The sequence below is a fragment of the Sturnira hondurensis genome, unplaced genomic scaffold (genome assembly GCF_014824575.4).
Source record: "Sturnira hondurensis isolate 20B ecotype Veracruz unplaced genomic scaffold, ASM1482457v3 Scaffold0017082, whole genome shotgun sequence".
Classification (NCBI taxonomy): Eukaryota; Metazoa; Chordata; class Mammalia; order Chiroptera; family Phyllostomidae; genus Sturnira; species Sturnira hondurensis.
The window spans coordinates 1,393,298-1,417,378 of record NW_028089713.1 but is presented as its reverse complement, the minus strand read 5'-3'; the positions used below and the strand labels follow the sequence as shown (position 1 = coordinate 1,417,378).

The 24,081-nt window shown below is 55.6% G+C and overlaps 1 protein-coding gene across 3 annotated transcripts in view; it reads left to right on the top strand.

Moving 5' to 3' along the window:
• SLC60A1 (solute carrier family 60 member 1) overlaps nucleotides 1-24,081 on the top strand; it is a 29,046-nt gene extending 4,965 nt beyond the window's left edge. The window contains exons 2-11 of one of the 3 annotated variants that reach the window (XM_037067086.1): nucleotides 5,703-5,901; nucleotides 6,514-6,759; nucleotides 9,921-10,007; nucleotides 10,254-10,422; nucleotides 10,821-10,936; nucleotides 11,998-12,171; nucleotides 15,663-15,810; nucleotides 19,056-19,126; nucleotides 20,328-20,448; nucleotides 21,775-24,081. In XM_037067086.1, the coding sequence (XP_036922981.1) occupies nucleotides 5,703-5,901; nucleotides 6,514-6,759; nucleotides 9,921-10,007; nucleotides 10,254-10,422; nucleotides 10,821-10,936; nucleotides 11,998-12,171; nucleotides 15,663-15,810; nucleotides 19,056-19,126; nucleotides 20,328-20,448; nucleotides 21,775-21,830 (1,387 nt within the window). In that variant the 3' untranslated portion in view covers nucleotides 21,831-24,081. Of the gene's footprint in view, nucleotides 1-5,702; nucleotides 5,902-6,513; nucleotides 6,760-9,917; nucleotides 10,008-10,253; nucleotides 10,423-10,820; nucleotides 10,937-11,997; nucleotides 12,172-15,662; nucleotides 15,811-19,055; nucleotides 19,127-20,327; nucleotides 20,449-21,774 lie in introns of all 3 variants that reach the window. The other 2 variants (XM_037067085.1, XM_037067087.1) reach the window with 2 other exon arrangements.

Genomic DNA, 24,081 nt, shown 5'->3' with positions numbered 1-24,081 from the left:
CTTGCAGCTTGTCCACCTTGCAGCTTGTCCACCTTGCAGCTTGTCCACCCTGCAGCTTGTCCACCTTGCAGCCTGTCCACCCTGCAGCTTGTCCACCTTGCAGCCTGTCCACCCTGCAGCTTGTCCACCTTGCAGCTTGTCCACCTTGCAGCCTGTCCACCCTGCAGCTTGTCCACCCTGCAGCTTGTCCACCTTGCAGCTTGTCCACCTTGCAGTTTGTCCACCTTACAACAAACCTGGGCCAGAAGCCACCAGACATGCTTCTTGCTTTAAAAATCCATCTCAACACGGAGTTACCATATGACACAGCAACTCCACGGCAAGGTATATGCCTCAAATGAAGACATATGTCCACACAAAATTTGTACATGCATATTTATAGCAGTGTTATTAATAATGGCCAAAAAGAGGAAACAAACCAAATGTCCATCAACAAAATGTGGTACATCTATACAGTGGGCTGTTACTCAGTCATAAACAGGAAGGAAGTACTGCCATATGCTATAATGTGGAGGAACCTTGAAACACTATGTTGAGTGAAAGAAGCAGACACAAAATACGACATGCTGTATGGTTTCATTTATTTGAGAGTCCGCAATCGGAAAATCTGTAGGTATAGAAAGTAGATGAGTCTTGCCTGGGGCTGGGGGTGGGGCATGGAGAGGAACGGGGGATGACTGCAAACTGGTGTGGGTGTCCTTCTGGGGTGATGGGAAAGCTCTAAATTTAGATTGTGGTCATGGGTTTATAATTCTGAGCATATTAAAAGTATTGAACTCTACACTTTGAACAGATGAATGTTGGTATGTGAATTATATATCTATTATTTTGTTGAAAAATATCACAAAACTCATCCCAACTCCCCCTTAGTTCACTTACTCAACAGACATCTCTTGAGCCAGACCCTGTTTTGGGGGTGAGCATGCAGGCAGGTCCCCTGCTCTGCTGGAGCTTACCTTCTGGGGGGCCACTTCAGTGAAATGAGGGGAATAAAGCTGGGTAAGGAGGCAGAACTGGGGGAGGGTAACTGAGTGGTCAGGGAAGGCCTCTCTGAGGAGGTGACATTTGAGCTGACACTTGAATGACAGGACAGAGCCATGCATGCAGAGAACTGGGGGAGAGGCCATAGGCCAACAGAACCGCGAGTCCAGCCAACCTGCAGGGAGCCCTCCCTGGGAGCCCAGCACCCACCGAGCCAGGACCCGATCCCAGGCACCTGGCACAGCCCGGACCTGAATCCGCAGGCAATCAGTCGTGCCTTAGGATGGGATCTTCCCAAGACAGGCTGGGCTGTTCCTCTCTCTGGTGACCCCCAGCCATTACACAGAGCCCCGAACAGCTGGGGTGTCAGTGCTGGGGTGACCCAGCTAAAGGGGGCTGCTTCTGCCCTGGTCCCTTCCTCAATCTAAGTCACCCTTCGCTAATGCCCTGGCTTCAGCTGTAGTCCCCAGCCTGCCCTAGCTCCACAAGGGAGCCCTGTCTCTGGTTTCTTGTCCTCTTGCCGGGCTGCCTGCCCCTGTGGGGTGGGGCGGTGTGCTGACGCCTGACTCCCCCTCAGTTCTGTGCTCTGTCCTCTCCCCTAGGCTTTCCAGACCAGAGGTCATCCAGGGGAGACAGGGGGATCCGTGCATCAAAGATGTGAGCAGAATGTCAGCACCCCTCCTGGGGTCACTCATTTCAATCTGGGGTCACTCTGTCTTTGGTGACAAGGGGCTGGGCTTCAGCAGTAAGTTTCCCCACCCCTGGCGGCTGGAAGGCAGGACAGACAGCTGATGCCTGACTACTGGAATCCTCCCCCTGTTTTGAAGCCAAGTAGCCCCTTGTCTTCTGGGCCAGAGAAGTTGCCCACAGCAAAGCCAGGTCAAGGTGATCACGTGTGTCCTCTGGATAAGACAGAGCACCTGGTTGACAAGGTCAGCGGTGTGCTCAAGGCCACACAGCACACTGGTGGGGCTGGCACCTCCAGCAGAGCCACCACCAGGCAGGGGGAGGACCTGGCGCCCTGCCCTCCCTCCCTGTTGGCACCTTCCGTGTAGAGCTGGCAAGGAGTAGCTGGGACACTTCTCAGGCTTCCCAAGGAGGGTTCCCTGGACGGCTGGGGCTGCTCCTGGGAATGGGGCTCTTCCTATAATTGACCTGAGTTAACCTCTGAACCTAGGAGCAGAGGAGGGCAGATCAATGATACTGCACTGGCTTTGCCTGGATTGGGAGTCAAGAAACTGGATCCCAGCTCAGCATTACTCTGCCCTCCTTCCCTGTCTGGGCCGGGTTCCTGATCTGTAACCTGAGGGGCAGGACTCTCCCGTCATGTTGTCACTCTAGCTGTTCCGGACCAGCCTCCGAAGTCACCCTGGAGGGAGCTGCAGCAGGAACAGTGGCAGAGCCTTGGGGGCAAGTCGCGGAGCTGGCACCAGCCCCTGCGCCCCTCCTATACAGCATGCTTCTCTGGGCTTGGCAATGCTGTCTTGGGGAGCCAGCAGGGAGGGGTGAGCATCGGGGCGGGGGACTGCAGGTGACAGGGAAGATCCCAGTGAGTGAGAAAGGAGGGCCAGCTGGAACATCACATCGACTGCACAGCAGTGTCATGCGGCAAAGTCCACTAGCCCCATCTTATAGTGGAAGAAACTGAGGCTCAGAGGGTCACCCTGGGAAGTGGCAAAGGGGCCGGACCAGTGTTCCAATTACAGGTCCCCCTATCTGTGCCGCCAGAACGGTTTTGACATTATTATTATTTAAAAATTACCAATGACCAACTTTCCTAGAAGGGGCCTTTGACCAACCCACTAAGTGGCCAGGCTGATTAGTGTATTTCAGTCTGGCTCTAGGATGCACGGGAGACCCCTTTTCTCAGCGACAGTATGCTGTTCTAAAGAGACTCGTTCAGGCTGATTTCTGGGACGCCCAGGGGGCGCCCTGCTGAAGCAGCTGGGAGGGCGGGCAGCGGGGATCCAAACGCGGTTTCCTGAGGTGTGGCGTCGCCGTTTGTGGAACAGGTCTCTATCCCCTGGTACGATCTGGGCCCTTCCCTGGTCCCCCTGGTGGGTGACAGGCTCATAACACTGCCCAGGGGGTGGCAGGAGATGTGGGGAGGGCACATCTCCCCAGCTTCTCCTTCCTGCCGGTTCTCTCTTTATGCCTCCCTCCTGCCTGTCCCTGGGCCTTGGGACAAGAAAGCCCCCTGTGGGCATCAAGTGTCCTCCAGAGCGATAAGGTGAGAAGACACAGATAGGAGAGAAGAGAGGCCTGAACAGGGTAACCCACTGGACTCAGCCCTTCTCCAGCCCGGCCCCTTTCCTGAGCCTCTTGCTGCTCCACTCAGCGCCTTCTGGTACTTCTCGGTATCTGTCTCTCTGTCACCCCATACAGTCCCACATCAGCCCCCTCACAGTCTCCGGTCCCTTTCCTCAGGCCATCCTGTGTGCAGTGACACAGGACTGTGCAGTGACGCCTTCCTCCAGCACTGGTTCCCTTTCAGCAGCAACATCCAGCCCCTTCGCAGGGCCAAGCACAGTGCCAGGCCTGGGGCCCCGCAATGAATGGGCTGCAGCAGATGCCTCGGGAGGCCTGCTGCAGTCATAATATAAAGCCTCTGGAGATCCCATAAACACCAGCAGAGGAACCACTGGGGGCCCATGTTCTAGACACTAGCGATTCGCCCCTGCTTCCTGAGACAGGGCTCTGCACAGCCAGCCTCGCGCTCCCTGCTGGCCACCCCCTCCAGCCTGGCTGGGACTGAGACCCAGCACCAGTCTTCTCACACACCCTACACAGGCCCCCCTTGGAAGAACAGCATGGCATGGAAGACTCGGGTTTAAGTCCAGGCTCTGTCAGCTACTTTCTAGGCCTTTCCCAGCCTCGGTCGACTTGTGGGTCAGAAATTGCAAACTCACCCTCAGCATTGTCACGTGCACAGATGTCTTGACCGTGTAAACGGATGTTAACATCCGTTCCAGGGCACAGTGTTGCCCTGGAAACCAGCTTTGCTTCCCCACATTGCCCCACAGCGCACCGTCCCACCTCCCCTTCCCTCAGGACTTCGCTGTCAACCGGTTCCTGATCCCCTTGCTCAGGTGTTTCAGGGCAGTGTGATGATGTGCTCCTTTCCCTGAGTGTTTGCACTCAGAGCATCTGTGCTTCACCACAGGTACAAAGCAGGGAGTCAGGTGGCAGAAATGTCATCCGCTGTGTACTGGGTCAACGCAGGGCACATTTGAGAGGGAGAGGGGGGGACCCTCTTGGTGTTCCTGAAGTCAGGCCACCCGGGAGGCTCGTAGTCTACCTGTGTGGGGAAAGGAAGGGGGAAGAGAGCGCAGTTACGCAAGGGCCGCTGTTCTTAGTGCCCCCAGAGTTGCAGGCATTGCCTCTGCGTTGGCACCATGCGGGAAAGTGCGGCCCAGCCACTAGGCTGCAGGAAGCAGAAGCTCGGTGAGGGTGAGCGGTCCAGGCTGTCAGTGCTGGGCCACAGCAGGGCTTCTGGGGTGGGGGGTGGGGGTGGGGGTCAGGCCTCCCCACAACGTGGCCTCCCTATTGTCCTCAGGGGACCAGGGTGGAGTGGGTGGCAGGTCAGCTGGAAATGAGCATGTAATGGGCTGCCGCTGTCCGCAGAGCCCCGATTCAGGGGTTAGTCAAAGACGGGCAAGATGAGAAGCTGAGAGCCCAGGGCTCAGAGGCAAGAACCTCCCGGAAAAGACAGCTTGCCAGGGTTTGGGGGGCATTTCTCTCTTCTCTGGTGTGTTAAAAATTCAGACATGTCTTCTTGCCACGTACCCCACACCCCTCCAGGTTCAGCAGCCACAGAGGCTGACTGGGGCTCCCCAACTCTTCCTAATTTAAGAAAGCTTCTCCACAACTTCTTCCTTCCAGGGCCTTCTTGCTGCCCAATCTTCCCCGCTCCACATTAGCCTTTCAAACTGGTCCCCAAAAATGCAAGGCTTCGTTCCTCTCTCTGAGAGTTGGGCAGAGTGTACCTGGCAAAAAGACCTTAACGGAGCCTTTGACACTCATTCGTTCGTTTACACATCCATTCACTCCCTCACGGAGAACGGCCAGCGGCCGGGCTGTGGTGGGCTCCTGGGGGCGGGGCGTACTGCCCAGTGGGGTTGGCCACAGAGCCTCCCACCCAGACTCTGGCCGGGCACAGGGCCATCACCTCTGCCCATACAGGGGTCACCAAATTCCTCCAGCACCTCGCTGTGGGCTATGGTTCAGGCAGCTCAGGCCTGTGGCCTGCGAGGGGCCTGCGTTCCATTCCTGCGTAACAGTGCACACTGCAACTCGGCTCAGGGATTTGGGGTTCCCTCTCCCATTGCACCTCCAGTTTCATACATGTGGCACAGTTCCCTTGAAATATTTGAAGCAGATTCCCCTCTAGTCATTGATAGGTAAACAATATTAAATTGCTTATGAGTAAAATAATAGTCACGTTTTGTTAGGGCCCCTGGCATCCCTGTCACATGCTCTCTGGAGTCCTCACCACCAGCCTGTGGGGAGACTGTCCTCTGAGACTAAGACCCATTGAACATCTTGCCTACATCCGACCCATAGCCAGTAAGAGTCGGGGCTTCTCCCTCAGCTTCCTTCCCCTGCCACCAGAGGGTGCGAAACGGTCCCCGGGGGCCACCCAGCGCATGGAGGACAAGGAGGGCTCTGCGTAGGCAGGGCTTTGTGCCCCCTCCACTGACCTCAGCCCTCTGTGACCACAGCCTGGCCCAGTCCCTGTGGGCTCTCTTCACCTCTTCTCTGACCATCTCCCTGGTATTCGCTGTCATCCCCTTCTGCCGCGATGTGAAGGTGCTGGCCACCGTCATGGCGCTGGCAGGCCTGGCCATGGGCTGCATCGACACGGTGGCCAACATGCAGTTGGTGAGGATCTACCAGAAGGACTCGGCCATCTTCCTCCAGGTGAGCCCACCGTGGCCCCGGGGCAGGGCGGTGGGGGCCCTGTCTGCCCTCCCATCTCTCCCGGCCCCTTCTCCCCCTGACCTCAGCCACTTTTTCTCTAGGCCAGGGTGCTGAAGCATAAAGAGCACCAGGGTCTGAGTTCAGTGCAACCAGCTAGGCTGGGATCTCTGTACTTGGTAATGACCCCTGCCTGCAGGGGTCACAAGAGTCTAAGCGCTAACCAGAAAGCTTTCTGTCGACAGGAAGTGGCATGATGGGAGGGCTTGCTACTTCTTCTCTCCTTGTCCTCGCAATTACCCACCACTCTGGCTCCGCCCTTCCCTGGATCAAGTGCCCTCCCCTTTGGTGGACCCTAACATGGGACAACCTCCCACGGTGTGTGTGTGTGGGGGGGGGGCGGAGATCTGGGAAAGGAAGGAGAGTAAGACAGGGATTGGCCCCTGTCAGCAAGTCATCCCAGGACACGCAGGTGGCTGAGGAGCTCGTCCTTCCCCTCTCCTGCCTCCCACTCCCTTGCTCCCCTTGGGCTCAGCAGGGGCTCCCCAGATGGGACATGAGGTGGGGTATGAAGCTGGTGCCATCATCCCCATCCTTCCTCTCCTCCCTCCCCAGGTTCTTCATTTTTTTGTGGGTTTTGGGGCTCTGCTAAGCCCCCTTATCGCTGACCCCTTCCTTTCGGAGGATGACTGCTTGCCTGCCAATGGCACAGCCAATGCCACTTCCAGCAGTCACCTCTTCCATGCCTCCAGGGTCCTGAGCCACCGGTCTTGGCCGAACGGGACGCTCCCTGGGCTGTCCCCGCCAGACCGAGCAGGAACCCGCGTGTCCTACGCCTTCTGGATCATGGCCCTGATCAACGTGAGTACAGCTGGGGCTGGGCTGGGTGGGGACGGCTAGGCAGTCACATGGACCAGTCCATTCCTTAGCTCCGGGCTAAGATTCTTCTGTTTCTAAGGTGTGAGCTGGGGCTGAGTGTGTCCTCAAGAGGACAAGAGGGTGGGAGAGCTGACCCCACAGGGTCTATCTGAACACAAAGAGGTTTGCAAAAGGTTCCCTCTGAGGTCCTTTGGCTGGGACCTCCTGTGAGTGCAGTTCTCATGGGAGAGGCAGCAGTGAACGGGTTTAGAACAACGAAATCAGGGCCACCTTTCAAGTCATCCAAGGTTCTGTGGGAGACCCAGCCCTTTCCTCCGAGGTTGGATGAGGCTGACCCTGGGGCAGAGCACTGCAGGGTGGGATAGGCTCTTCTCCAGGGCCCTCAGTGGCTGGTGGGATTCGCCTGTGCCCTGCTGTGAGGGCAGCTCCTCTGAGGCAGGGCCACCTCCCAGGGAGCCCCTGCCAAGGCTGCCTTGGAGGGAGCACAGCAGCAGAGACACAACCGACTCGCTGTGACCAAGTCAGACTCCAAGGCCCCTTGGAACCCCCAGCTCCACCCCTCCCCACCCCCCAACCCCCGTCAGCTCTGCCTGCTCCCTGGCAGGAAACCTACTCTGGCACTCTGCAGCCTCAGGCAGGCTCTCCCATGCGAGCCTCGACTGGGGCCAGAAGGAGTGGTGGGGAGACTCCCCCACCCAACGCCTGCCCCCGCTTGGGAAAGACTGCCAGGAACACCAGGAGCGGCCCTGGCCTCCTGACTTGGGCCTCGAGTGGGCTGGGGGTGGGGAGGGTTCCAGCTGGCCACTGGCCTGCTGGCTGGGGAGGGAGTCACTGTGGGCTCGTCACTCTGAGAACTTCTGCACTGGGCAGACCCGTCAGCCCTTCAGAGGAAGGCCACTGGGTGCAGGCAAGACAGCAGCTCCCAGCTTCTGCTGGGGCTCAGAGTGACGCTGTGCATGTTGAGACCTCGCTGCCCCACCAAGCAGCAGGGTGTCACACCGCCTGTGGCTCGAAGCCCTGATGGCAGCTGGTGTGGGGCCAGGCCCGGCTGGAGCCCAACTCTGGCACAGCCTCCCACCCGCTGCCCTGCTGTCCCTGCTGTCACTGCCCATTTCCCCTTCTTCTCCTCCGTGACCCGCCATTCCTCCCGTAGAGTCTTCCCCGGGGGCTCAGAAACGCCCCCTCTCCCTCTGCTCTTTTCCTTTTCTGCCCAGCCTGCCATCGTTTGGGAACGATGTGGCTTCAGGCCTGTGCTCTCCAAGGGGGACCGTGGAGGGAAGGAGACTGTCGGTAGAAAGTCAAGGCTGGGCCCGTGGGACCGGAAGCTGGCTGGTTCAGCATAGGAAGCCCAAGGTCTGTTTTCTCTTGCCCCACGAGGCACAGACTGGAGGCACTTCGTTTGAGGTGGGGTTTCCTACTTTCCCCATCGGTTTGTGTCTGGAGATAAACAGTCACCACAGAGGAGAGCGAGGCTAGGCAGGCACTCAGGCACGTGTGCACAAACACACACTCATGTGCACACACAGGAGCAGCCCACCTGGCACTGTCTGACTCTGAGGTGGAGCCTGCCTTCCCTGGGCCGCCTGTACAGATGGAGTGTGTTCCTGCGGCAGAGCCCGGTGGGAAGTCCTTCTCGCCGCCCACCTCCCTGGAACGCCCGGCCTGGGCGGCCTGGCCCCTTTTACAGCTGTTTCCCTTGGCCTTCACTCAGGCATTCTGCCGCCACAGGCCTCGGTGTGCGGGTTTCCTGTTTCCCCAGCAGACTGGAGGGAGAGCTTCATTTGCTCCTTCGGACCTGGCACTCCCGAGGGCCAGGACTGTCTCCTTCCGTTCAGGCCCAAAGCGTGGCTCTCGCTCTGCAGGCAGAGCCTGACTCTGCCTCGGTTTCGAGTGTGGAGCAAGGCTCCCGAGGTGGCCAGAGGGAGGTGCCGGCGCAAGGCTGGTGTTCAGGCGACTTGGAAAATGCTCAGGAGCCAGCCTGGCTCCATGCTAGGGAAGGCTCCCTCAAAGCAGCCCCAGACAGACTTCCGCCTCTAGCCTCCTTCAGCCCAGAGGAGCCCTTGGGCCTCTGGGAAACGTCCACAGCCCCCGGGCTTCCTCTGTCCCCTCTGCCGCATGGAGCCGCAGCAGCAGGGCAGAGGCTAGACTGGATGAGGGCGCCCTGGCAGCCAGGGTGGTTAGACAGAGGTGGGGCGCCCGAGGGAGGTGGCGGAGGCTTCTGCAGGCAACCTCAGAAGCAGGAGGCATTTCTCATCACGCGGGCCTCGATTTCCAACCCGTGCGGCACGAGAGGCACACAGGTGAGCCCCCCCAAATATTAAACACGCAGTGCCTGACCGTTTAGTCAGGGGCACTGATCCCTTTTCCCGTAGATTTTCAAATTAGAAATACGACATCAGCCCTGACCAGTGTGGCTCAGTTGGCTGGGTGTCATCCCACGAAGCGAAAGGTCACTGGTTTGATCCCCGGTGAGGGCACGTGCCTGGGGTTGCAGTCTCGGTCCCTGGTCGGGCGCATGTGAGAGGCAGTTAACCAATGTTTCTCTCCTCTTCTCCCTCCCCACCTTGCTCTCTCCCTCCCTTCCCCTCTCTCTAAAAATAAATAAATAAAAACCTGTAAATTACACCTATTTTTTGTCAGATCAGCAGACAACATAGTTTGTTTTGGCGTGCTGCAGAATTTTACGTGTGTGCCGTACGATGAAAAGGTCAAAGAGCACTGACTGCCCCAGAACTCTGGGGAGTGCATAAAACCTAAGTGGCTTAATGTAAAAAATAGCAGTGAACTTAACATTGGGCTTGTGTGTGTGTGTTGCTTGTAGCACGCTTTTTTTTTTTAAGCAAAAGGAGTGCACACCTCTGTCTTCCCATTTAGATGCCCAGCCCCAAGCCCGAGGACAGCCTCAACCCTTTTAGGGCACACCATCCCCCAGACAGCCCCTGGGGTGGAGATGGCACTGGACAGGCTCAGGATGCCCCAGTGACAGTCCTACTCTGCCCCAAGCCAGCTGCGTCATCAGCACTGATGCTCACTGGGCTTCTAGCTGACTGCTCAGGTCTATCCCAGTTTAACGGCTTCTGACTAAGTGGTAACTCTGAGCCTGCTTCCCCCATCTGGAAAACAGATGATAATTCCCCCAGCAGGTTCATAGGACTGGGATGAACGGAAGCAAAGCTTCTTTGGGAACAAGTCTGTCTCTGGCACCTTTCCTGTGCCCACGGAGATCCTGTGTGAGTCTAAGCTTTGCATGTGACAAACACCTGACTCTTCAGGGAGACAGATGTCGTTGAGGTTGGGCAGCAATTCCACCAGCCTGCCCTGGGTCAAGGCCGCAGTAGCAGGGGACACCTCTCAGGTGGGCACCCTTGGAAAAGAGTTGTCTCTTCCCAGGACCGTGGGGGCCTACGCAGTGGGCCGGGCACGGGAGGGGGAGCCTGCCGGGAACAGGGCTCTCCTGACCCTCTGCCCGCCCCCAGCTCCCGGTGCCCATGGCCGTGCTGTACCTGCTGTCCAAAGAGCGGCTGGTGGCCTGCTGCCCCCAGAGGAGGCCGCTGCTCCTGTCTGCAGATGAGCTCGCCCTGGAGACACAGCCTCCTGAGAAGGAAGACGCTTCCTCGCTGCCCCCAAAGATTCAGTCACACCCAGGTGGGGGCTCTAATGAACTTTCATGCTCTCAGCCCCACAGAGGCTACTCTGGGGGCCCCTCCCCCAGAGGGTGAAGGTAGATCACAGGTGATAGTGGCTGGAGAATAACCTTGGCGCCATGAGGCAGGAGATGGAGCAGCCTCGCCAAGGGGGTGAGGAAGGCAGACTTGTGCTCTAACCCCCGTTCTGCCTACCCCTGCTCGTGTGATCTTGGGCAAGTTAGTTGACCTCTCTGAGTCTCGCATCCACCGGGGCTGTGAACTAACAGAGGGTTGGTTGAAGCTAGAGAAGGTAGGAGGCACCCAGTGGCCCTCCTTTCTGCCGGCGGCCTCCCTGGGGTGCGCAGAGGCCGGAGCAGCTGCTGAGACTCACCCCGGGGCTTCCTGTGTCTCGCCCAGCACCTGAGGACCTGTTCGGCTGCTGCCCGAGGAAGAACTTCAGAGGAGCCTCGTACTCCTTCTTCGCCATCCACATCGTAGCTGCCCTGGTCCTGTTCATGATGGATGGGATCACGGTGAGCCTGCCCTCAGGGTGCACCTTCTTGGGGGACCCTCCACCCCGAGATTGAAACCTGGGGATGGCAAGAGAAAGAGAGGAACATCGAGGTTTCCTAGAGGCCTCACCTGTAGTTCAGTTGACCCAAAAATTTAAACAAAATGAAAGTCCTGTGGGAGACTGTTTCTGGAATCACTCACAGACCCTTAGTACTTAGGACGGTCTTCTGTCCCAGCCAATTGTTTACATTTTCCTTAACTCTGTGGATAGGGGCCTGCGGGTCTGTTACTGCGTGCAGGCCACCCACACTCTTTTAAAGGGGCAGAGCCCTGTGCTGCCACGTAGAAATCATGCCAAGTGAACTCCAGGACACTGCTTCCTGGAACATTCTACACCTGAGCTGCTTAAGCCACACTGTGAAAACAAGCTGCGGGCCCAGATCTCCGGTCCGCCCGTGACCTCTGTCACACTATTTAATGCCTTTTCCCAGAAATCGCTAAGGATTCGATTAGAGCAGTTTTAAATGGCGGGTTAACTGACTGCCACACGAGGGACTCTCCAAAGAGAAGGCCCTACAGACTAGGTGACCCAGTGGCAGGTACTCGTGACAGTACTGGTTGACATCCAACGCTCAGTGTGACCTTGGGCAAGTCACTTCTCTCTGCCCTCTCAGCTATAAAATGAGGTGCTTGTACATACCTTTTCTTTTTCCTGCAGCAAAACAAACTTTCTTCAACAAAAACCTTCCTGTGGAATCCTGATAAATAAGACAATTATTGGAACCCTGCTCTGGTGAAGGGGCTGCAGAGCTTTTGTGCCCAGGCCCCTCGGGCTCCCTGTGGGAAGGTCCCTCTGGAACCCGGAGGCCTCTGCAGGGGCAGTCCAGGAGCTGTGGCCCTCGGGCCCTATTCTCAGCTCCGGCCTGTGTGTGCCATATGACCCTGGCCCCAAACCCACCCTTTGATGAGCCCGTAGGAACAGGAGTGGGCCTCCCCACACCCACACGGCCAGGGCTCCCGGTCCCAGGATCGTGGACCGGCTGCACTGCAGGTGTGCTCAGCAGGCCCTGCCTCTCCACAGGGGGTGTATTCTACCTTCGTGTACAGCTATGCCGTGGAGGAGCCGCTGTCTGTCGGACACAAGGTGGCCGGTTACCTCCCCAGCCTCTTCTGGGGCTTCATCACCCTCGGTCACCTTGTCTCCATACCCATCTCCTCCAGGATGAAGCCAGCCACCATGGTTTGCATCAACGTGGTAAGTGGCCTCCTGTCGCTTCTTAGAGGAGACGTGGAGAACCATTCCCTCCCAGCCCTACCACCGCACCCAGGCTTTTGCTCAGGACGGAGCTCTGTCACCAGGGTGGGACTGTGGGAGCAGAGGGAGGGGAGGGATGCTGGTGAAGAAGGGGTGCTGTGGTCTTGCAGGAGTCCCTTCCCCTTTCTGGGCCCCTGACTTTGCACTTATAAATGGAAGGAGCTGTGGGTGGTGACTCCTGCTGCGTGGCATGCAGACCCCGCTGACAACCTGCCATGAATACAAGGGAAGCAGGACTGGGTCCTCCGGTGTCACCTCAGTGCCCAGCTGGTCAGGGCCTTGTGGCTGGTGGAGGCCCGGGAGCCCCTGGCTTTCAGCATCAGGGCCGAAGCCTGGGGATTTGCATTTTGAAACTCTTCCAGGTAATTCTCAAGCAGCCAGCCTGGCACGTGGGCCGCCTTCAAGGACCTGGCCTGCCCAGGAGGCAGGTCTGGGCCTGGGTGATGGGTCTTAACTTCCTCTCTGCTTTGTGTCTCTGTCACCATCTGTGACAAGGGGGTCCAGATGACAGATTCCCGAAAGGTCATCCAGCCCAACCTCCCAGAAGGGCTTGTATCACCTCGATGGCATCCCTTTACAGAGGGGACGTACCCAGTCTATTTAACACCTCCAGGGACTGGGAACTCACTACCTTGCCAGGTGGCCCAATCTATTGCAGAAAGTCCTTCCTTGGGTTGAGTCTCTAGCAGATATCGGGTCAAGAAGTAATGTCGGGGCTACCTGGACCAAAGATGATGAGCCTCAAAAAGGCTTTTGGATTTGTGCTTGTACTGGCTTATGACCTTCAAGAAAGAAATTTGCATTCAAGGCAGATGGGAGGTTGGGTGGGCAGAAGCCAAACTCAAGAGGCTGAGAGGGAGAGGGAGGCGGGAGGTGGAGGCAGGAGTGTTGCAAATATTCTCAGCCGAAGGCAGGTCGGCCCCACAGGAGTCAGGGCGATATGGGTGTGTTCACAGGCGGAGAAAGGGGGCCTGCGGAGGTGCCACTGTGGGGAACTGAGTGAAGAAGGCCCCAGGGTCGGGGCCAGGGGGTGCAGAGCAGTGGGGGAGCAAGTGGGAAATTCAGGGAAGAGGGAGCCCCTTTTCCGTGGAGCTGGGGTGATGTGACCCTGGGGGGAGGAGGAGAGAACAGTGAGGGCAGAGGCACTGCTGGAGGTCACTCTGTGGGACTGAGGCCTTCTGCCTAGAGAGGAGTGAGGTGGGCAGCCGGGTTTGCGAGAAGGAAGAGAGTCTGAAGCATCCTAAGCACCAACAATAAGAACTCAGGAGTGAAGGTTTTCAAAAAGGCAACTCAAATTCTGGGGCCCAACTGAGACTTCCTGAATCTAAGAGGCCAGTCCTGTGGGGAGACGGGGAGACGCCACCACCACAGTCCAGGCCTGAGAGTGGCGGGGACGAGGGTGGGCAGGACGGACTTGGAGGGGTGCAAAGGCCCTAGACATCTTCTGAGGTACGGTGGGCAAGAATGTAGGTGAGGAAAGGAGGGCTCAAGGACTACCTCCGGTACCGGGGTTGAGCTCTGGGGGGATGGGGGTGCTGTTAACTGATGTGACAGCGAAGAGTGGATTTGTGGGAGGAAAGGAAAGGTTCCATTCAGGCCACATTGCTAGCCATCCAGTGACATGTCAAAGGGACAGTTTTACATGCGAGTTTGGAGTTCTGGACACCGGTGGTGGCTAGAGGGATGGATTTAAGAGTCCAGGCATAGGGGTGCTTGAAACTGTGGAGCTGAACCAAGGGGAAATGTAGATGAACAAGCAAGACAGCAGCCCTGGCTCAGTTGGCTGAAGTGTGGTCCTGTGCACTGAGAGGTAACCGGTTCAATTCCCAGTCAGGGCACCTACCTGGGTTTCGGGCCGGGTACCCAGCTGGGGGCATGCAAGAGGCAACCACACATTAATGTTTCTCTCCCTCTCTTTCTCCCTCCCTTCTCCTCTCTCTAAAAAATAAATAAATAAAATCCTTTTTTTAAAATTGAGCTGAGCAGGAAGAAAGAGCAGATGGATCTGTGGGACCATTTTTTATGCCAAAGAAATACGTTCTATTACAAACCATAGATAGGCCCGTTGCCTTCGTGTTTCTACGGCGTGAAAGGAGTCTTTCGTGCTGTGAAGGGGACATTTCCTCCCACCGCTGCTGCTGGCGAGTCCTTCCCTCCTTGGGCAGCAAGTCTCCCCCAGAGAGGGCTCTGAGCTTCCACCAGGGCTCTGGCAGCTCAAAGGCCCCACAGAAGGACAGAGAAGGGGCGGGGCTCACAGCTGCAGTCCTGGCTGTGCTTCTCCAACTGGAGCACATCTCGCAGGGGCCTCCAGGGCGTGTGAAAGGCCTTTCCCTCCTCACACTCATCCGTGGGGCACACTGGCCGGCTAGCTGTGGTTTCTCCCACGCCTGCTAGCTCTCTAGATCTTATCTTTTCTAGAAACAGATATACTCCCCCGGGAGAGTTTCTCCTCAACACTGCAGGGTTTTGCAGGTCCTCCTGCAGCAGTAAGAAAAGCTCACACATGACATTTGTGCGAAGCCTCAGGGCAGAGCCCTTCACTGCTGCTACCCCCCGCCACACTTCAGTGTAGCTTTTGTAGCCCTTTGGGCAGGAGAATAAGCCGGGGGTCCAAAGGTTGGCTACTCCAAGGCCTCAGGACTGGTGGCACCGGCACCTGGGTCTTCCGCCTCCAAGCCCATGCCGCCTGGGTGTCTTCCCAGATGTGTTTTGCATAGAAATCAGTCAATATTTACATAAATACATTTTTAGAGAATTTTTAGAGTAATTTTACTCTAAAAAAGTGTTCCCATGTGACAGAAACCCTGACTGAGCTAGAAAGCCCCCCAGTGTTGGGCCCACCACAGGGGTCTCCAGCCACCATGGAATCAGCCGAATCTGGGGGGAGCCATACTGGCCTGCCACAGCCACCACCCCTCTCTGGGAGCTCTGTCTGGATTCCTAGATGCCGGGGACCCTGCAGCCACCCCACCTCTCCTGCTACCCCAGGCTTCCCCCCACCCCCCCAAGCTCACTGCCTGAGTGGAAGGAGAAGCGACTCCTGTTCACGAGAAGCAGCGGACTCCCCCCTCCCAGGGGGCAGGGTGGGGAGCTGATGACTTGGGCGGAGTTTCCCACGCTCACTCACAGATAAGGCCTTGGGGGCCGCCACTACTCCCTCACCAAGCGCTGCTTAAGCCTGTGTAGTAGGCCGTTTGCTGGCGATGGCTGGCTGGGCTCACCTCCCAGCTCTGGTCATATTTTCAGGGCTTGGTTGGCAGACACCAGACCAGGCAGGTGCAGTCCCCACATGTTCCACAGGGTGGCGCACCAGTCTCAGCGCGGTGCCTAAGGCCTAACCGTCCAAGGCTGAACTGACCTCCAGGCTTTTCCTTTCTCATGGACGCCCATTTTTTCCCAATTTCTAACCACCTTCATCACTGCCGTGACAGGTTGGCGTGGTGGTGACATACCTGGTGCTTCTTGCTTTCTCCTACAATGTCATCTTCCTGTTCGTGGGGACGGCCAGTCTGGGGCTGTTCCTTAGTAGCACCTTCCCCAGCATGCTCGCCTACACAGAGGACGCTCTGCAGTACAAAGGTGAGTGTGCAGGGGCAGGGACTCCCTGGCTGGTGCCACCCCCCCCCGCCCCCCTCCTTTCTGTGCTGCTGAAGTGGGAAGATCACTGCCCTGCCTCCTCACAGGGACGTGCCCCCCTGACTGGTGGGAACAGGTCCATATATGGGGTTGTTCTAACCCATGTGGCCCCCGCTTCAACGTCATAACCTGTATTGTGACTTCAGGCCACGGAGAAGCAGTTAGTCTCCCTCTTCCACTTGCTTTTTTCCCATAGTCCCATCTGCGGGTCCACAGCTGGCACTTTGTGTGACGTGCCTGGGAATTCCAAGTGACAGTGTTGCATGGGGAAGTTTGGGAAAGGGACCCAGGAAAGGGACTTTGTATAATACCTTCACGGTGCTGGGACCTCCGAGCTTTGCTGTTTGTGGCTGTCGTCCGAGCTGTAGAGGGTTAGAACGAGGCCACCACAGCTGACGATAGGCGGTGACACGGCTTCTTGATGCCGCAGACCTCTGGTTCTCGTTCCGTAGCCTCCCAAGTGCACGCAGCAAAAGTCTTTGGTAAAATAAGTTAATTAGAAATATTCCTGCTTTGAACAGTTAACATGGCCCTTAGAAGTTACTAGAAATGCCCCAGAGTGCTAGACGGCCCTGAGGAGGCGCCTTCTTTGGAGGAGGTAGGATTCGGTGCAGGGGCGGCGGCGGCCGGAGCAGCTGGACCTGCACCCACCTTGGCTCCCACAGCACCGAGACAGGAGACCTGGGTCCTTGAACTCCAAGGGTAATCCCCAAACCGCAAGTGGGTAGATGGAACAATGTTGATGTCATCTGTCACACACTGTATTCCACAGGCTCTGAGCTATAGCAAATGTTAAACAGTAGTCATAGCAACAATGGCAGTTGGTTCCTCCTGCAGGTGGTCACCAGACCATCCTCTCTTCATCTCTCCCCTCCGGGCCTTAGTTCAGGCTTCTATCCTCACTCACCTGCTTGGAATACTTAACAGTACCCAGCTTTTCCTACTGTCCCATCACCACCACTGCCGCCTTGGCAGGTCGCGGCTTGTCCCTTTGCCTTCACACTTGCATCGGTCAGAGGTTCTCCGTGCTGGTTGCATGTTAGTGTCACCTGCTTTGTTACAAACCCAGCACCTGGGCTCCATCCCCACAAAGTCTGATGGAATTGGCCCTGAGCCACAGGGAGAGTCTAACGTGGAGCCAGGGTGAGGCCCCGGCGCTGCTGCAGAGGGACCGCCCAAACACAGAGCGGATTCCGGCCTTCACGCCTTCCTACGCAGCTCCTTTCCTTCCCCTCCGAGCCCGTGTTCTAGCCAGCTGCTCCCCGATGGCCCACAACTGTCCTGCCCCTCCACGCTTGGCATGTGATGAACCCTCTGCTTGGAATGCCCTCTACTCCATTCCTCCTCCTCTGCCCCTCGGGGAAGCTTCTCTGACCCACACTGGAAAAATCCCCTCCTTTGTACCTGCTTCTCATGTTTGATCCCTTCGAGGCTTTTGTGCCTGGCCATCAGCATCCTCTCCTTGACAATGCTGTCCCCGTGAGCACCAGCAAGGGACAAGGCCAAGAGTGAGAGCTTTAAGGTCATCAGCAGACCCAAATCAGTCCTGCCTTCCCTCTCTCTGGCTCTGTGGCCTTGAGTGATTCGGTTTCTTTCCCCTCGCTGAGTCTGTTTCCTCATCCTCAAAATGGGGTTGCAAATACTTGCCTTTGAGGATTGCTGTGTGCATTAGAGAAATTGTAAAGCTCTTGACTTAATGGCTAGACTGGCCCACAGGTGCTCAATGTGGATGTTAGCTCTGTTCATCGGCATAGCCTCAGTGCTACGCAGTGCTTGAGGTGTGGAACGTACTGGCAGGTTTTTGGGTGAATGAGTGAAATAGACAGTGGGTACCACTGGAATTCAGACCAGGGAGGGACCAATGTTAAATCTCAAGGTAGCTTCAAGGTAGAAATGGGATGGGAGCTGGCCCAAACTTTGGAAAGACAGGAGAAAGGAAGGGGACTCAGGGAAGGGTGGGGTGGGGGCAGGGGCCAGTGACCAGTGTGGGAGCAAAGGAGCAGAGACAGGTAATAACATAAATGAGAGACTAAAAGAGGAACTTGAAGCTCAGAATAAAAATGCTCAATGTCTACCATACATTGGCCACCGTGCTGGTAATAGGCAGTGATATATGTTACAGAGCTCAAATTCAAGGCACCGTCCTCTCTCAGGGACCTAAAGCCTGCACAGACAGTGGGGTGCGTGAGCAGAGGGTGAGGGGGCTGCAGGAGCACGGGGAGCAGCTAACCCAGGTCTAGGTGTGGGGTGAGGGGAGAAGACTGCAGAAGGAAATCTCAGCTAGGACTGGAAGCTGAGCAGGAGCTGGAGGGGCGAGGAGGAGGAGCAGCGCGTGTCTGGACCTGGTGGCGGGCGTGCACCTGCGCAGGCGGGAAACTGAAACTTCCTCCTGGCCGGAGGGCAGCCTGGGAACAGGTGGTGGGAGAGAGGAGTCTGCGCTCTTCACAGGGACAGATTATAAAGGGTCCTGGGGACCACGTTAAGGTACCTGGACTTTATCCTGAAGGCAGCATGGGAGGGTGGAGGCCAAGAACTGGCCTGGTTTCAAGGGCTTGCTGCATGTCGAGATTTTGCTGAGTGAGCACCTCCACACACTGCACCTGAGGTCGCACAGCAGCCCTACGCAAGCTGTGCTGTGGTGCCCTCTTTACAGAAAGAAACCAAGGCCTACAGAAGGGAGAGGGCTCGCCCAAGGTCGCACAGCTAGCAGGTGTCACAGCTGGGCCTGACGCCCAAGTTTGCCTCTGAAGTTTGGGCCCTGACAGTCTGCGCCATGTCACCAGGTGGATGAGAGGCGCGGCTGGCCAGTGCGGTGCCAGGGCATGGGGGACACTATTCTGACCAGTGGAGGGCTGGCCTGCAGAGATCAGGAGATCTTTCTGGCAAAGCTGGTGGTGGTCATATTGGGAGGGACCCTGAACGCCAGGCTAAACAGCTTGGAATTCACTGGGAGGACCATTGTGAGTGATTGAAGGTCTCAGAACAAGGAAGGGACACAATGACAGCGGGACCTACGCATGCCCAAGCAGAGTTAAGAGCTGGAGTTGGAGAAATCTTAGGAATCCGAAGGAGTCCTCTCAGGCAGCCCTGCTGCTTTCCAGAGGCTTCCAGAAATGACCTGGGTCACGCCAGCTGACTTCTGTCCCCTGACTTGTTCCCACCAAACCAAATCCTTCTTTTCTGTGTAGGCTGCGCGACCACGGTGCTGGTGACAGGGGCAGGAATCGGCGAGATGGCCCTCCAGATGCTGGTTGGTTGGGTACGTGGAAAACTCTGGGGGGAGGGAGAGCATTTGGGGAGCACCCCTCCAAGCAGGTGGGAAAGTGCAGCCAGTGTCTTCTGAACCCAAGTGAGCAGGGCCCACTCTGTGTTATCTGTTTCCGCTCCTGAGCCAGCCCTGAAAGCTGAGCCCCAAGCAGGGGACCGGAGCTGGGAAGGGCTGCAGCATCCAAAGCAAACACAGGTCATGTCTGGGAGCAGGGCCAGAGGGGCCCGTGGGAATGTTGTGTAGCTCCCAGGCCCAGGATGGACTGAGCCGCAGAGGCCTTTACCCATCCCTTCCCAGCCTGCCGCTCCCTCAGCCCACCTCTCGTAGCCTTTGCTGGGCCACCCTGCAAAGGGCCCGGCTCCGCTGCCCAGCTCCTGCCCTGATCCCAGACGGACTCTCCCCATTCTTGCCACACACACCCACAGTTCATGTGTTCAATAGGAAAAAAATAAGTCTCCTTTCTACTGAAGACTATACCGTAGACATTGCCATTCCCCATTTCACAGAGGACACTGAAACTCGTATACATTAAGCAGCTTGCTCTCAGTCATCCCACTTCTAATAATTGTCAGTGATAACATCGAAACCCAGCTCTTTCAGATTCCCAAATCCCCCTCCTCACTGTTCTCTTCTCCGCTGCTTCTGCCCCGCTGGGTGGGGAGAGCTCCGTCTTCCGGTGCCCTCTGCCTGGAAGCATCGTGAGGGCCGGGCTGGGCTTCAGTGTGGTCTCCTGGAGGGAGCGGAGGAAGCTGGTGCTCGCTGCTGAAGTTGGCGACGGGTCCATGGGATTCCATGTGCTATTTTGGCATATATTTAAAATTCTCTGTAATAGAAGGATATCTATAATCTCCCCAGCAAAATTCTGGTCAGGCCTTATGGGTAGAGAAACGCCTAGTATGATTGGAGTTTTAAGGAAGATAAGGACATTTTTCAGAAGGTTCCAGAGAGAGAGCTGAAAGGGGACAGCAGGGCTCACCCGGTCCAACCCTCACAGTAGAACAGGGTTTCTGTCTCCTCCAGAAACATGCCCTTGAAACAAGGCCAAGGTGTCCCTGCTACCCATGGTTCTATCTTCGGTGTAACAGTCCTCAACTTGACTAGAAAACCTGCCAAGGGCCCGAGAAGGCCGCTTCCTCCAGTGTGTCTCCGTGGGAGGTTTCGATGGCCTGTGTGTCTGTTTCCCCTTTGGCAGGTGTTCCAGGCTCAGGGCAGCTACAGTTTCCTGGTCTGTGGCGTGATCTTTGGTTGCTTGGCTTTTGCCTTCTACATCTTGCTCCTGTTTTTCCACAGGATGCACCCTGGCCTCTCATCAGGTAAGGAAAGAATCTGTTTCTCCACAAGGGGAGGAAAACAGAGCGGGGCGGGGGGGTGAGGGAGGACCTATGGGAGATACTGTGGACCTTAGCACACCAGCACTGCTGTTCAAGTAACATGGGAGGAAATGTTTATTTTTCTACAGCTTCCTTTCCCCTCTTCCTGCCTTGCCGTGCAATTGTCCGTGTCCCGCTCTTAGGGCAGCAGCAACTGGGACAGGCTGACTCATGGTTTCTCTATGAGGAGAGGGGCAAAGATATGAACTTGGCTTCCCGCTCCCCACTGTGCCACAGGCCCATGGGCCAAGGCTCTTTCCAGCCTGTGCCGGGCACTGAGAGGCAGAGCCTCCTTGGCCGGAATTCAGCCCAGCAGCCCAATTGGCTGTATCTTTGCAGTTTAGGAGCTTGACTCTAGTTCACACTTTTTTTTTTTTTTCAAAAAGAAGTCCCTCAGGCCACGTAGCGAAGAAAAGCACTTTCAGGGCAGACACACCTCCTCAGAACAGTGTCTCTCACTCCTGGAGACCCCAGGCAGGGGTGGTCCCAAAACTGTTTGCATGACCCTGGGCTCACCACTGCCTTTCTGCCCAGAGCTCTCAAAGTTCCCACAACTGTTTCAGCAGGCACGCAGCCACTTCGTAACAGGGGGTACCCAGTAAGAGCCCTGATCACCCCCCACAGAAAGCGAAGACTGAAGGAACAGGCAGCCAGAGGCCTCTCAGCAGGTGGACACATGTACCCTTCAAATAATCAGTTTAAAAGCCCTGAGAACAAGGGCTCTCCCGGCAGCTCTAACTATCGTCTTGCTCCTGAGGTGGCAGGTGGCAGTTGCCATCTAGCTCCACACTCAGGACAGAGTGTTCGTTTAGGCGGCACGTTCAGGAGGTACTGGCTGCACCCTGACTGGTGTGGCTCAGTGGGCCGGGGGTGCGCGAGAGGCAGCCGGTCAGGGTCTCTCTGGAACATCAGTGTTTCTCTCGCTCTCCTTCTTCCTCCCTCCCCCCTTTCTAAACATAAATAAAACCTTTAAAAAAGTAGTATTGAATATTTGCTAAATGTCAACTAACACTTAATAAACTCCCCACTCAAGGAAAACAGAAAGAAATACATATTCCCCAAGCTTGAGACACTAGTCTCAACAGACTGCTCCCACCAGCATTTTGCCAGAACTTGCAGGTCTGACTTTTCGCTTGGCTCCCCAAGGAGCCCTCGGACCTCAGAGAAACGAAAGGTCCGGGTAAGCTCGCAGAATGAGTCATTGCTGCAGCGTCGTCAGGCTGCCGAAATGCGCTACCTGTTCGGTCTGTCTGTCTGTTTCTGTTACAGTTCTTACCCAGGACAAACCACTTGGGATGGAGAGCTCAGAGTGCTACCAGAGGTAAAAGGGGGTGAAGGAGGCCGGCGAGGACATCCGGCCCCTCGAGCACCAGCAGAGACCGAAGTGTGGAGGGATGCTGGGGCGGCAGCGGAGCGGCCCCCGACGCCTTGGTTGGGACTTCTCCACAACGAGTACTTGCAAAGAAGAAATTAAACTGGGTTCTGGTACCCGGGTCCTCCCTGGGAAAATCATTAGAGGTTTACCTGGCTACTCAAGTTCCTTTCCTCTTCCCTGGTTCTGACTGTGGTCAGAGCTGTTTGCCCGGGAAGGAGGCAGACAGTCATCCGCTTCACTCCACTGGCCACCTCCTGTATGGACCACACTCTGGGTCTGAAGGTCACTCTTAGTTGCATTTAAAAATATAGGTGGAAATTATAAAGCTCAGAGATCATTGCTGTATGTAGATGTATTTTAAGTTAATTGAAACAAATCCATGGCATGCTCACAGGGTTTATGTGCTTTGTATTTATTAATAGTCCAAAGTCCCTCAAATTCTTGCTGCTGACATCAGTAGTTTGTCCACAATCTAAAAAGCAAAAGGGAGAGTTGAATCTCGCTATCTTGGGGACACTAATTCAGTGATATGCTGGGCTGGCCCCTACCAGCTAATAAAAGCTGATTGTTAAACTTTCTTTTTAAGAGCTATTTGTTAAATACAGCCATTATTAAAATTAAGTGATAGAAACTTAAAATACATGAAAAACAAAGGTAATAGCTACTCAAAACTCATCAGTTCCTCATCTTTCTATGCCTGTGTTCTTGAAGTGATGCATGACAGTTGTCTCCGTGTGGCGGGCGCACGATGAGAAGGAGTGCTGCTGGGCATCTCTGTCAGGCTCCACTTTCAGTGATAAGGTGTCGGTGGCTTGAGATCAGCTGTGGTGGGAGTGTTTACACTGCAGCAATTGGCGAAAGCTCCAAATCACGGCTGTGGCGCCTGGAGAGCCGAGTGTTAGACGTTTGCCGGCACGCCACTGCTAGTAATCAGTGCTGATTGGCCCCGAAGTTGCCTGGAAGACTGAGATGGATGTTCTGGTTTTCTTCACTGACACTGACAAGCTTATAGAAGGTGTAGAAACAGCACTAGGGATTTCTCAAAAATATCTAATTTAAACTTACATCTTCTATAGAGAAAAGCAGCTCTTCACTGGCACACCTCAGGGATATTGCAGGTTCTGCTCCATACCATCACAACAAAGCGAGGATCGCGATAAAATGAGTTGTCATCTTTTTGCTGGTGGAGGTTCTTGCTTTCAATTTGTAAAAAATGCAACATCTGTGAAATGCAATAAAGTGAGGCATAATGAAACGAGGTATGCCTGTGTACCACGTCAAGTTCTTTAACAAAAACAGGATTTCGGAACAATTCAAGCTGTGTAGTATACGGAAAGCTACGCCGGTCTGTCAAGCAAATCCTGTGGTCACGCAGAGAAGGCAAACTCAGCGACTTGGAGAGGGGCAGCAGTTGTGTTCAGTTGTGAAGTGGCTGTTACAGGGACTGTGTACTAGTTCGCCTGCGCTTGTGTATATACAAATGTTCGTGTATAAAAACAAGTGGATCATGACTCTCAGTAACCAGTCCAGGTGCTGTGGTTCACATGCCCGACATTCGAAGTTTATCCTGGAACTGTGGGCGCTGTCCTGGAGGCCAGCTCCGTCTGCCAGCAGCGTGGTGCAGTGGTGAGAGCCCAGCCGTCCAGAGACCCGGTTCGAGCACCGGTCTCAGTGTCTGTCCCTGCGGCAGAGAGATTGCTGAGGCTCTTCCGGCTTTGCTTGTTTCAAAAATCTCTGAAGTGACATTTCGAAAAGAATCTTACCCTACCTCAAAGGAATTCTGAAAGAATTAAGTGAATTTGTATAAATCAATTCTTATATGCCTGGCATAGACATTGCTTCATAAATGTTGGCAATTTTTATTTTTAAAACCTATAAGCAGCTTAGAAATTATTCATGTGTTTGTTACATATTTACTGTTAGCCAAACAGGTCCCAACTCTGTTGAAAGCTGGTGGCCCAGGGCTACGGTTGGAACTGTGTCTGTAAACACAGAGGCATTAGATGCCTGCCAGACTTAAAGGTGCAGCCCAACGGCAATGGGTGGCTGACCTGGGCAAAAAGGAAACAGCTGGAGTCTTCTCATGCGTTTTCTGGAAAGTATCCCTTTTATACAGATTTAGAAAGAGTCATCAATGGCTGTATCTAAGGTGATCAGTATTAATTTGTGAATATAGAAAATAAGACTGAAAACAAATTTAA